Source organism: Microtus oregoni, unplaced genomic scaffold (genome assembly GCF_018167655.1).
Source record: "Microtus oregoni isolate MIOR12 unplaced genomic scaffold, Mior012 000008F_ref0000371, whole genome shotgun sequence".
Classification (NCBI taxonomy): Eukaryota; Metazoa; Chordata; class Mammalia; order Rodentia; family Cricetidae; genus Microtus; species Microtus oregoni.
Genome location: NW_024543067.1, coordinates 26,645,553 through 26,659,542, shown reverse-complemented (window position 1 = coordinate 26,659,542; position 13,990 = coordinate 26,645,553). Strand labels below are relative to the sequence as shown.

Here is a 13,990-nt window from a genome sequence, read left to right as displayed (position 1 = left end):
TGAGGGGGCAAAATTATGCATTGACATGGAACAGCGTTTGATCTACTCACTGACAGCAAAGCCTTGGGTAACAGGTAAGGAGAGGGTGGGGCTACACAGGAGAGGACAGCTGCTGGGTATGTCAACCTCACTAATTACTCCTCCAGGTGGGACCAGGTCTCCAGGAGGAAAGAGCAACTGGGAGAGATACATTCCAACTTTATTTTAGCAAGCGAAAGTGTCTGTGATGCGAATAATGGTCTTTGATGTTTTATGTTCATAAAAACCAGTGATGCTGATATTTTTGTCATGTTTAGGGTTAATCTTTAGCAATATGCCTTAATGAAGTTATTGCCAGAATTTTAAAACATGTAATATACTTTAGTGTCTTTTATAATGTTCCAACTGAAGGGAAACTAGAACCGGTTCCTATCCACCTGACCTCTGTGGAAATTGCTGACCTCATGATATTCATTCTGAATCATGCAACAGGAGGTGCTTAGAGGGATACCCTTCCCTGGTGAATCATACCCATGCCACCCTTCTGGGAACCCACAGCCATGCCTCCCTTGCCTGGGAACCCACAGCCATGCTGCCCTCCTCCAAAGTGCCTTGTCAAGTCAATATACTTGGAGAGACAGGAGTCTGAAGATGTCTTCCGGAGACCTTGAAGTCCAGCCTAGTCATTATTCCACAGTCCTTGACAGAAGTCAACCTCTCAAACAGCGCAACACAAAGTCTATGGATGTTGCATTAATTTAACTGGCTGAAACAGCAGTTGCTTTGATGGTTTTTTGGGGGGCAGGTGGTTTTCACAATTGCTAATTAAATACTACTACACACCATTTGAAGATGGACCTCTGTTTTATCGGTATAATTAGTCAATAAGAAACAATCACAAATATCAAAGCACTGAATATAAATTTTCAACTGTATGCTCGGAGCCAGTCCTTGGATTCAGCCACACTTGGTGCTGAACAGATTTTCTGTTCTTCCCACCTTTAACCTTGAAGGGAAGTTCAAGTCCTACTTCTGCTGGACTCAAAGCATTGCAGTTAATGGCAGGCATCATCTGAAGACTGCGTGTTTGGGTAAGATGATGATCCTTGTTTGTAGTTATTTAAGATACTGGTCACAGCATCAATAAGTATAACAACAATCACTTAGTGATGTAAATGAGTTAAAAATGTGTTTACATATTTGGGGAACAAAGTAGAATACATTGGGGATAACGAGTGAATGTTTGTAAATTCCCACATGGCTGCTTATAGTCAGAGGCTGAGTATCCGATTTTTCTGTAAATGCCCTCAGAAATAGCAAGGAATTGTGCTGCCACTAAACCAAAGAATTAAAGTGTTTGGAATTTTGACACTGTTGTAATAAAAAAAAAAGTTCTTATTGAACAGTAACTTTGGGTTACACTTTTAAAAGCCATAATAAAGAGCCTCTGTGTGTTCACATTGGCTACGAAAGAAGGCAAGCGTGTTGTGTATGCGTACACACAGCTTCACATACATGTTAATGAGTGTGTGCACATGCAGAGAGAGAGAGAACTGGACCATGTTTCTGGCATTAGCCGAGATAATGCTTTCATTGTTAAGTATAATGTTTTGAAACAGATGAGGCAGAAAATTGAACACAAGAATAAGCTTATTTTGTTTTGAATTTTAGACATGGTCTCATGTAGCCCATGGAATCTTACTGCGCAGCCAAGACTGACCTTGAATTCTAAAACTTTTTCTACCTACCAAGTGTGACAGGCGTTTGCCACCACACAGGGCTCTAAACTCATTTAGAACAGGCAGTATCCATTATATTAAGTAGTTAAATGCTTGTTAAAACACTCTTTAAATAGATTCTTTTCCTCCTTATTACAGGGTTGGAAGTCCCCAACAGGGGAAAGAAGATGCCTAAATGGTCAGGAGAGCCACACAAAGAACAACGTAAACCTGCCCCTGCCGTCTGAGACCCATTCCCAGACACTACATGACATTCCCGCCAGCACAAGGGTTACCTCCTCCCCACCCACAAGAAAGCTACCAGGAAACAAGCTCCAAGGAATCAAGCAGACTTCTTAAGAGTCTGTAATCTTTAGCTTCAACAGTGCAATTTAATCACCAAAAAGTTGATATTAGGACTCTAGATGATACAAGTTATCATTTAACATACTGTTTACCATTGCCACTTAAAAAAATAAATCAGAAAATAATATGGCTTCAGGTGGAGAAATAAATATACATTTCCAAGGGGATTTGCATTATCTGTGGCTTTCCTCCGCTTTTGACTGTAAGGACAATCTCTCCCCGAGTTTCCGAACAAGTTCTGCTAAGTCTTCGGTGTTCTGAGATTTTTCTTCAAGGAGTTCATAACGGAGACTTGAGATGTCCTGCTTGATTTCCTTCAGTTCCCCTGTGAAGAGGGAGAAAGAAAACAAGTCAACCATGACTATGAATCAAGTTAGCAATTCCAAGGTTAGGATAAAGACAGTCTTGACTGTATTCTGAATCTTTTCAAAAGAAATAACTTCCCAATCAGAGTAAGTTTCTATTTCCTCAGGTAGGAAAAGTAATTGCAGCAGAATTTTAATGATCTGGAGAATATTACAGAGTGGGGGCACTTTCCCAGGAACCTTCCAAGGACCCCATAAAAGTAAGGATATTTTATCTAGTCTGCCATCTGTACACGAAGAGCTTGTTTCCTGGTATTTTGTGGTCTTGATGGCTGTGATGAGGGCTAATATTAAACTTGACAGGATCAAGATTCTCCTTGGGGATTGACTAGCATCATCTGGACTAGTGAGGGAGTAACCTGTTAGAGGTTGGATAAGTGATGTGGGAAGATACCCTGAAGCTGTGGGCAGTAAGGTGGACTGTCCCCTCTTTACTTTGGGAAGCATGTTGTCACAGTGGTGCAAAAAGCTACTAACACAGGAGAGAGCTTGTGCCGTGTGGCCTCCTGAGGCTCATCCACCAGGCCATTCTCTCTCACCTCTACGTCAGAACACAGTCCAGCTCACGCGGGAAAGCCTTGGCCTTATGCACAACTCACCTTCATTCACCTCATCGCTCTCCTTATCAATTTGGGCCTGCAATACATATCTTTTAATGAGTCTTTTCATGATTTTCTAGACAAGAAAAGGAGAAATCCATTTCAGCATTATGTTCACGCAAACATCTCATTTGGAATAGGCTTATGGTCTACCTATCTTTAGAAGTGAGGGCTATCAAAACTCTGGTAAGATTTAGCCCACAAGGAATATGTATCTTCATATTCTATTGTCCGTATGAAAGCAACTATCACATTACTTGGACTAATGACCCAAAAGTTAATTCTCAAAAAGAAGAAGACCAGAGAGCAAACATCAAATACTTTGTGTCCCTTTCTGTATTGTTAGAAAGTAGAGCACAAACTTCATGTCAGATAGGTCAAAGATTTGTACAGAGCTCTTGGAGGAAGTAAGGAATTAAACAATGTTCAGTTGTTTATGTCCCCACCCTACCAAGAACTGAAGCCACTTTTGATTGTGTGGTGGCTTTAAGAACCACCAGTTTCAATGTAATAAAGTACCTCTGATTCCTTGGTTTGTATATAACTAAAATATATATTAAATGCAGTTTAAGAAATGAAACAATTGTGCAGGAGGTTCTTATATTACTAACCCAAATCTTATCACATAAAGTCTAGATTAAAAGGTATTTAATACTGTCCTGTTAAAGAAATTCACATAAGAATGTAGTTTGCTGTGTAGATGTGTGTGTTTTTAGTAGTGTTACTTACAAAAGTAGAAAATGAAACCATAGATGTCCATCAATGGTAAGTTATTTTAATAAATTATCACTTCTATAAAAGAATACATTATAGGTATATGAGTTACATAAAGAAAACATACAAAATATGTATTATATTTTTTTTTGGTTTTTCGAGACAGGGTTTCTCTGTGGCTTTGAAGCCTGTCCTGGACCTAGCTCTTGTAGACCAGGCTGGCCTCGAACTCACAGAGATCCGCCTGCCTCTGCCTCCCGAGTGCTGGGATTACAGGCGTGCGCCACCACACTTTACTATTAATTTATTCATGTAATATGACACATATATCACAGAATATTAGCATATAGGAAATTGTACACATACATATACATATACAACCAGCAGAAAGAATACTCACAGATAAGCCATCTTTATTTCACAGTGGGAGACTGTGAGCTGAATTGTGCTCTTTAGTTTTATTTTTAAAGATTTATTTTTAATTTTAATCATGTATATGTATGTATATCTGTGGGGGGTATATGTACAAGAGTGTATTTCAAAAAGAGGAGAGCAAATGCCCTGGACTTGGAGTTACAGGCAGTTGTGAGCTGCAGTAGGGATGATGGGAACTGAACTTGGGACCTCTGTAAGATTAGTGTATGCTGCTAATAGAGCTATTTCTCTAGCCCCTCTTTCTTGTTTTGTAAGTTTAGCCTTTTAAAGGAACCTAGGCTCTAAGCTATATGATTATCCACATATTCCTCACTAAGTTATAGTTACACTATAACCATGTGTTGAGTGAATGCATCCTTCTGATGTTTAAAACATATCCTGATGTTTTATTTTAATTTAACAAAGTCCAGAGCTTGAGAACCTAAACATAGCGAATATCTAGCCTTATACTTTGAAGGTTTTGCTTACCTGATATTGTCTTGGAGGACTACTGAAGCTATTTAAATGGAAGTCTTCTGAGCTCCTTATACTTGACTGTTTGTGTGACAGCTACAAAAGGAATTAGAAACCCTCATTTAATTCTCAGTGTAAGCAATGTGTAAGAGATTTTTAGTCACATGGGTGAGCTAATAGTCTGGTGTATTCAAATGAGCATACCTGAATTATAGAGCCATTTATCCTAATTGCTTAGCATTCTGTCTTATAAGGTACAAGAAGTAATTCTGCAAGGGTGATTGATTAATCACTCTATTGCTAAAAAATTGTATGTGGAGCCTTGCATACTTGGTGGCTCTCATCACATTGTCCCATGTGGCCTTCCAATAGGTAGATTGTGGTGAAAGGGGGACATCAGGGTCCAGACATTAGCAGTCTGTCTGATTGCCGCCTGCCCTCGGGTCTCATGAGAACCCCCAGAGGACCTGACCAGACAGAATACTTCAGGTGCCCTAGAAGCTCTAGTTCATCCATTTCAACCTGGGGATCTGGACAGTGCCCTTTCAGGTGTAGTCTTCACTAAAGCTCCCTTGTGGCAGCACTTTCTCAGAGTAAGACAGTGAATTTTGGTGATATGCAATCAGAGTGGAGAGCGACCACATTAGTACTCTAAGACACCGCCTGAGAACTCTAGAATGCATTGTTCTAGAAGAAAAGTGATTTTTTACAAATAAACATGAGGACATGAGCCAAGCAGAATACTTCTAAATCTGTATATTGTGGGGATAAACTGTCTTCCAATGGAATAAAACCTCTCCAACCATCTGCAAAGCCATTCATGGTTTACATTCTCTGGTGACATTTCAGTGCCCATCAGGGAAGTTCCTTTCTTTAACCTCCATGTAATGATTTTCTCATACCAATATGCTGAGCTCAAACAGCAGAGGAATCCTCATCTAATTTGTGAGCTAGCAGGTTGTGGTGGCACACGCCTGTAGTCCCAAATACTTGGGAGGCTGAGACAGGAGGATCGCTTGAGTCCAGGATTTCTGAGCTTTAGTGTGCTATGTCAGTCGGGTGTCCACACCAAGTTTGTCATCAATATGACAAGCTGCTGATATAGGTAGAACAGCCTTTCAAATTTCCTGCTTCGTGGAAAAGTCTGTTGGATACTATGGGCCTATACACTAAAGACGGATGCCCCAACGGTGCAAAAGAACTTTGCGTGACTGTCCAGGCAGCAAGATGTCTTTGTCATTTCTAGAGTTTTGGAAGTTGCTTACAATGCACTTCCTGTTTACTTAAGTAATATTATATCCTTCTGGAGTCTTTGGTGGAATTAAAAATAAAGTTATAGTTTTCCTTAATTATGATAAAAGATAAAGTAAATAAAAATATTGTAACTGTAATTCTTGCTTGATACCTGTTTGTTATATGTAATTTTACTATATTAGAGTTAAAACCTTCTTTTTTATTTAAACAGAAAAGGGGAGGTGATGTGGGAGTCCCCTCTGTGTGCTGTGCTTACCAATAATGAATAAAGAAACTGCCTTGGGCTGTTGATAGGGCAGAACTTAGGTAGACAGGGAGAACTGGGCTGAATGTTGGGAGAAAGAAAGGTGGAGTCAGAAAGATGCCATGGAGCTGCCACCAGAGATGTGCTGAAACTTTGCTGGTAGGCCACAACCTCATGGTGATACACAGATTAATAGAGATGGGTTAAGTTAAGATGTAAGAGTTAGCCAATAAGAAGTTAGAGCTAATGGGCCAAGCAATGTTTTAAATAATCCACTTTCTGTGTGGTTATTTTGGTTCTGCAGCCGGGACAAACAAGCTGCTTCCTCTAACACAGGATGTTCCTATTAGTTCCTACCCTGTATAACAAACTCAAATATTTCCAAATCAAACGGATCCTTCTGGAAGGTCAGTGGCAAAACCATTCCTGACGAGAAACCAACTAATAGACTGATGATTTGTGAGCTGGCAGATATTAATTTATGCCAATCCTTTTGTGGCTAGTTCTTCTTTGAGATACCAAGTTTGGGACATGAATATGTTAATTCAGAAAAATAGTATTGTTAATTTTCCAATATATCACAGGCAACTGAACAAATCGGTTTTTTTTAATTGAATAAGCCAATGAAATAATGTGCAAGAGAAAATGTATGCAAATGCAAAGAGGCATTGTGACCACTTGGTGGCACAAAATCCTAACGTATCATCTTGTCCCATGGCCCAACCAGCTTCAAGTCTGAAGAGCTGGGACAGCAGCGTGTCTGCCCTTTAACTCGTACAAAGGAATTCGGTTGGCAATCTGAAGAACTTTTGAGATTTAGAGATGTGGCCACAATCAAGGCACAGGGACTGAGTGTAAGCTTTGTTCTTACTATTTGTAAATTGTAAATATTCACTCTCTCCAGTTGAGAACAAAGCATGTCCTGCTCTTAAAAAACTTTTATTAAAATATTTTGTGCATTTTTGGAAGATATGATGATCAAATTGATGGGGTTGCACTTACTAGGTAGGTGCTGTACCATGAACTTACACGCTCCAAATTCACTTCTGCATTCTTTTTACTTTTTCTTTTTCATTTCCTGTTTGATATTAACATTTTATCCTATACACTATAGGATATGCATGAGGAACATTAAATAAGTATTCATTATTAGTTTGGAGAATAAAGTAAGCTCCCATCTTTGAAATGCCCTGCCTTCCTGGACATACAGACAATTCTGAAAGTCTGTCTTGTCCTTATAAGGATTAAATTACCAGGATCCAAAGAAATAAGCAGGTGGAGGTGATGTGCTCAAGCCTCCCAGAGCACAGATTTGAGATGGACGGCAGTGTGTGCTGTTGGTAAAGCCTCTGCTTTAGAAGTCAGAGGCTATGGACAAGGATTTTGACTGCCACTTGTCTAAGGCTAAAATTTAGACAAAGTACTTCATGTCTCAGAGTTCAGAGACCTACGGTGTAGAACAGAGACAATAATATTGTAAAAGAAAAGGTGTATGGTTTTTGCAGCCTGGAATGGTAGGTATCTGTTATTCTTGTAGAAAAGTGTAAGTATCCACTCCATGCTCTGGAGCCTACTTATAGATGGTCCTGGTCCAGTTGATATGCACTGGGGGAACTCTGCAAACTTGATGCACCCAAGGCCATGACTAAGTCATTTAAAGAATTATATAATGTGGCTTCCCCATAATGTCTTAAAGTCTTTTCTTTTAGACGAGTTCTTACCACATAGCCCTGGGTGGCCTAGGACTCACTAGGTGGACCAGGTGGGCCTTGAGCAGCAATTCTCCTGCCTCTGCTACCTAAGCATTGGGATTAGAGACATGAGCTACCACACCACACTTCACCTTAACGAATATACACATTTCCAGGACTCTTTGTCATATTTTAATGTATAATGGAAATTACATGGGAATTCTCACAAGATCATATAGAAAGTTGTTTCAGCATTTTATCTACTTGCTTGTTTGGATAATTTATTTTTAAGTAGCTCCTGCCCTAAGTAGTGGCTAAAACCACAATTCCTCAATTCCTGGATGTATAACCAGTTAATACACACACACACACACACACACACACACACACACACACACACATATATATATATATATATATATATATATATATATATATACACACACACACACACACACACTGAGTCTGGGGCAAAGCAAACTACCCAAAGGCATAAAGCCTTCTGTGATCTGTGATATTAACAGCCTCCCAGTGACCTGTGCTGAAACAGGAGCAGAGTAGGCATTCAAGACACCATTCTGCATCAGCAGTGTTTAAGTGTGTAATGGTAATGACAAAGGCTGGTTTTCAGTTACACTCTTCTGCACTGTGTGTCCGAAAAGCTAACACTAGCCTCCATCAAAGCCAGAAAGTATTTGAAATAAAGGATGTGATAGAAGATGAGAAGGCCTGCTCAGTTAGCATTGAAAAGAACGTTTACTTGGCTTGCCCTGTTGATTTTATGAGGTGCCTAGAATAAATAAGAAGACAGGGTTTCCATAGTTAATTAAATGTGACCTTCCAACAGTCGGAAGAGGCCTGGATGAAGCAGGCCTTCATAAGGCCTTTTATAAAGTCTTGGAGGCCGACTTTATAAAACAGTCTGAGCCAAGCTCAGATTGACTAAAGCATGGAAGTTTGAATCTGTACCTATAGGAGAAGAGCATGTTCCCACAGGAACATCCTTCAACAACACTGGGAGAAGGTTATTTTCAGTATAAATGGCTAATTTAAAATTATTTTTCTCAAATAAAATAATTTGAAACTAGAAGCTTACATGATAAGGATAATGGATTTTTGTGTTGATTTGAGCATCTGGGATTCAAGTGTCAAAAACAGCATCGAATTTTGAGATCTATCCATAATTACATGTTTGAACATGTCACACACAACATCATAGAACTGAAAGTGGGAAGTAGCCTTGAACACATTGGCACAGGAGACCACTTTCTGAATATAACACCAATAGCGCAGACACTGAGATTGACAATAGGACCTCCTGAAATTGAGAAGCTTCTGTAAGGCAAAGATCACATTCAACAAGACAAAATGACAGCCTACAGAATGAGAAAAAACTTCACCAACCACACATCTGACAAAGGGCTGAACTCCAAAATATACAAAGAAATCAAGAAAGTAGATATCAAAATACCAAGCAATCCAATTTAAAAATGGGGTACAGATCTAAACAGAGAATTTCCAACAGAAGAGTCTCAAATGGCTGGAAGGCACTTAAGGAATTGCTCAACATTCTTAGGCATCAGGGAAATACAAATCAAAACAACTCTGAGATACCATCTTACACCTGTCAGAATGGTTAAGATCAAAAACACTAATGAAAGCTTATGCTGAAGAGGATTGGAGTAAAAGGAACACTCCTCCATTGTTTGTGGGAGTGCAAATTTATACAGCCACTTTGGAAATCAGTATGGCAGTTTCTCAGACAATTGAGAACCAATCTAGTCAAAGGAAGCACACTCATACCACGAGGACATTTGCACAACTATGTTCATAGCAACATTATTCATAATAGCCAGAACCTGGAAACAACCCCTCAACCAAAGAATAGATAAAGAAAATGTGGTACGTTTACAGACTGGAGTAGACTCAGCAGCAAAAAAACAATATCTTGAAATTTGCAGGCAAATGGATGGAACTAGAAAAAAAACACCTTGAATGAGCCAGAAAGACAAACACAGTATGTACTCCCTCACAAGTGGATACTAGACGTTAAACAAAGGATAACCAGCCTACAGTCGACAACCCCAGAGAGGCCAGCAAACAAGGAGGATCCTAAGAAAGACATACATGGATCCCCCAGGGAAGAGGAAATAGACAGATCTCCCAAGTAAATTGAGAGTGTTGGGGGAGGGGAAGGGTGGCAGTAGAATGGGGAGGAGAATAGTGGAGCGGGGAGGAGAACATGAGGAACTGGGAAGGTCAAGTTGAGGGAGAAACCGAGAGGGAGAACAAGGATGGAGATGTCTTGATAGAGGGTGTCATTGTGGGGTTAGCAAGGAACCAGACACTAGGGAAATTCCCAAGAATCCACAAGGATGACCACAATCATGAATCTAAGCAATAGTGGACATGGTGTCTTCATTGCCCTTCTCCTGTAAGCAGATTGATGATTACCTTAATTGTCAACATAGAACTTTCATCCAGTGACTGATGGAAGCCAAAGCAGAAATCCACGGTTAAGCACTGGACTGAGCTCTGGGAGCCCAGTCATAGAGAGGGAGGAGCAGTAATATGAGTAAAGGGGTCCACACCATGATGGGGATATCCACAAGACAGCTGACCCAAGCTAGTGGGAACTCACTGACTCTGGACTGACACATGGGGAGCCTGCATGGGACCAAGCTAGGTCCTCTGAATGTGGGTAACAGTTGTGTGGCTTGGGCAGTTTGTGGGGCCACTGGCTGTGAAACCAGTATTTATCTCTAGTGCATGACCTGGATTTTTGTAGCCCATTCCCCATGGCAGGATGCCTTGCTCAGTCTAGTTATGTCTAGGAGGGCCTTGGCTCTGCCTCAAGTGATGTGACAGACTTTATTGACTCCCCATGGAAGGCCTCACCCTCTCTGAGAAGTGGATGTGGGGGATGGGGGGAGTGGGAGGAGGGAAACGAAGGGGAACTGGGATTAGCATGTAAAATTAAAAAGACAATGTGGGGAGTCCATGGGTCTACCATGGCTGGGATCTTTGCTGAAGTCTGCATTATCACCAAAGGTCACATAGAGGCCCAAGGTTAGGGCCACAACCATTCCCACCTGAGTGACCAGTCTCTTCTCTCCACCAAGAGCCAAGATGTCTTCCCTGCCCAAGCTGCTGCTGAGGACCATGTCTGGGTTTGTGGCACAGCTACAGATGGGGTTTGTGTGGGTGTCTATGGCCTGAGTCACCTTCGGAGATCCTAGGAACCATGAGAGATGAAATCAGAGGACCATGCTGAGCCTACCACATCCTTCGCTGGCCCTGGGAAAGCTGACCTTGCCTCTACTGGATGCTACATCAAGAGAGTTGACCCCTGCAAGCTAGAGAGATCGCCTCCATCCCTCACCATGGCTAGAGTGAACTAACCCTGAGGGCACACATGAAGGGAAGCTAACTCCACCCACTCGTCCAAAGTGGGTGACCCCAGGGGCCTGAGTTGACCAGATTGGCTACTAGTCAGGCCCACAGCCACGCCCTGGGTTAACCCACCCTAGCATCTACTCCATCTAGGATCTGCTGGAGCTGGTGAAGAGACTGGCCCTGTGGAAGGATACCCACAAGATCTCCAAGACTAGTAGCAGCCACAGGATATCCCAGAGGAATTCCTGTTAGGATTCAGTGATGGTGGTGTATCAGAAACCAGAGGCCTTGAACCAGACCAGTGACTCACTGCAATGAGCACTTGCCAGGAAAACTTATGGGACAGAGAGGTACACTATACAGCACACTGAGGCCTCCAATGCCCCGGGATGAATGAAGAGGTAATGGAGAAGCAGGAAAGAAAGAGAAGTAAACAGATTTTTCTGTTGTGGATTTTGTTTTGTTTTTGTTGTGGGTTTTTTGTCTGTTTGTTTGTTTTGGTTTTGGAGTTTTTTGCTTTTGTTTGCTTGATTGCTTACTTTGATTTGTTTCCTTATGTGGGCGGCATAGCAGGGATGAGGGGAGGACAGGGGTGGGGACCAGGAGGTGAACAGAATTGGGGTGCATGATGTGAAACTCCCAAAAAGTCAATAAAGAAGTTATTAAGGAAAAATATTATAGTCAAACTTTAAAAACATAATAAAATAAAGCCAACAATGGACTTTACTATGACCCTTGTACGTGTGTGTCATGTGCTCTGCTCATGTGTCCTTCATTGCCCTCTCTCACTCTCCCTCCAAACGCTGCTCCCTCGACATAGGGGATGGCTGGCCTGGGAAACAAGGAAAGGCACGAAGATTGTCTAGAAGAGGCAGCCAGCCCAATCCCAGTGTCTAGACTTTATGGGGTGGGGTGTCACTGTAAGACAGAAGCACCTAGGACCTAAAGAACACAGTCATAGCAAGGAAGTGAAAAGATCTCAAAGGTTCAACAGCTAGAAGCTGCCAGATTACCACAAAATGATCAGACTTTGTCTTGAGGAAAGATATGAATGCCACATAGCTGCCATAGTGTACCATCTTATGAAATGGTCTTCCTGCTGCTAAATTGACATAGAATCAACATCTGACCCCGAACTCCACAACTGGATTGACTGAGACACAGCCTGTGCTGCCTAGACATTCACACCCCTTTCCTGGGCCTGGGATTGGTTACCGTGCCACGACCAGAAGGATTTCACCAAGAGAAAGGAATGAGAGGAAGGCCCTAGTGCAAAGGAGCAAACATCCTTCCCACCACAGCCTTACTAAGTATATTATTCCATTTCTTCTAGTCTTCCCTTGAGACTGTGGTAACTGTAAGGAATGAACCTGAGACCCTCATGCAATTTGTGCAAATTCTTAGCTGGAGTGATATAGGATATCAATATAATAGTGATAAATGTGTGTGTGTGTGTGTGTGAGTACCGCCAAGCATACCCAATGTTAGAGCCATTTCTGAATTAATGCATGGTGGCTTCCAAATGGCATGATGATTTTCTATTATCATTGCTGTTTTCCACTTGCTAATTTGGTTATTTCCAATTATTTTTTCCAGATACACCAGTTTACATTATTCAGCTGGACTCCTTTCATTTTCTGTTTGTACCCTTTCTCTAGGACTTTTAGATCTAGTTCAACTTCCGTTTCCCTGTGTGACTGTAACTGTGCTTGCGTTTGTTCTCCCCACTCTCGCAATGATAACTGAAAATTTTAAGCAGCTACTGTATTGCACTCTGCCTCAGATAATGTCATAAGCACTTTATCTGCGCTGATTTGATGTTCCGAATGCCTGTGTGATAGTAGTGTGTTTAATGCCTACATTCTACAAACAAGGACGGCGCCATCAAGGTAATGTTTCTAAGTATAACTCCTACTGCCTTTCCCTATGATGAGGAAATCCCTTATACAGTATTCAAATATGCTCTGTGTCTTCAAAGTGTTCTTGTCCTAACATCGCTATAGGCTGAGAAGCAGGAGCTTCTGCTGCAAACAGATAGTGAACAATATCTCTGCCACAGTCTTCCTTGTTATTCTGTAATTCCTTAAAATGTAAGCGTGCACGCTGAACTATATCAGTCTAAAAAAAAAAAAAACAAGTTGGAGAGCAATCATAGCTGAAGATTGTTCTGTGTGAGGTTTTTCCACTTGCCCCCAAACCAACACAGCAGCTTCAGCACAGAGAAGAGGGACCTTGCAGCTCTCTTGAAGACATTATTGATTTTACTTCAATGTCTCCCAAACTGTACCATGTTGAAATGTCTGGTGTCTCGATGGCAATGGGAACAGCAGTTTGAACAGTGAGACTCTCCCAGTTCCTCACAATCTTAAGGGCTGACTGCTGTGGGGACTGCAGGTTATTTCCCTGTTGCTTCCAGTATCTCACTCCATCCCCCATTGCTGCAAGTAAAGCCCCACGTTGCAGCAGGCCACGCAGGTTCCTGGGTGTGTCACACATCCACACCTCCTTTCACCCCCACCCTTCCTGCCCAGATCCTTCCCATGGAAACTCATCCTGATGAAGTTGCTAATCAGAATAGAGCTTCTAGCCTATGTCTTCTTCCAGATTGTCCACCAGGTTCTGGTTTAAAGTGGGAAGTGGTTGGCAGACTTGTGGCTGATATGGTAAGAGAGAAAGCTGGGAGGCTGGGAGTCATGGTCACATAGACATTGAGTATACATGCATTCTGCTATGGGACATAAACTACTCAGTTAAAAACAGAATGCACTGGCCTCCT

At 41.6% G+C, this 13,990-nt stretch overlaps 1 protein-coding gene across 4 annotated transcripts in view; it reads right to left on the bottom strand.

Moving 5' to 3' along the window:
* Positions 1-838: 838 nt before the first annotated feature.
* Trpc6 (transient receptor potential cation channel subfamily C member 6) overlaps positions 839-13,990 on the bottom strand; it is a 116,075-nt gene continuing 102,923 nt past the window's right edge. For 3 of the 4 annotated variants that reach the window (XM_041657206.1, XM_041657208.1, XM_041657205.1), the window contains 3 exons: positions 4,645-4,725; positions 3,028-3,103; positions 839-2,388 (listed from right to left, as the gene is read on the bottom strand). In XM_041657206.1, the coding sequence (XP_041513140.1) occupies positions 2,237-2,388; positions 3,028-3,103; positions 4,645-4,725 (309 nt within the window). In that variant the 3' untranslated portion in view covers positions 839-2,236. The remainder of the gene's footprint in view (positions 2,389-3,027; positions 3,104-4,644; positions 4,726-13,990) is intronic. The other variant, XM_041657207.1, reaches the window with a different exon arrangement.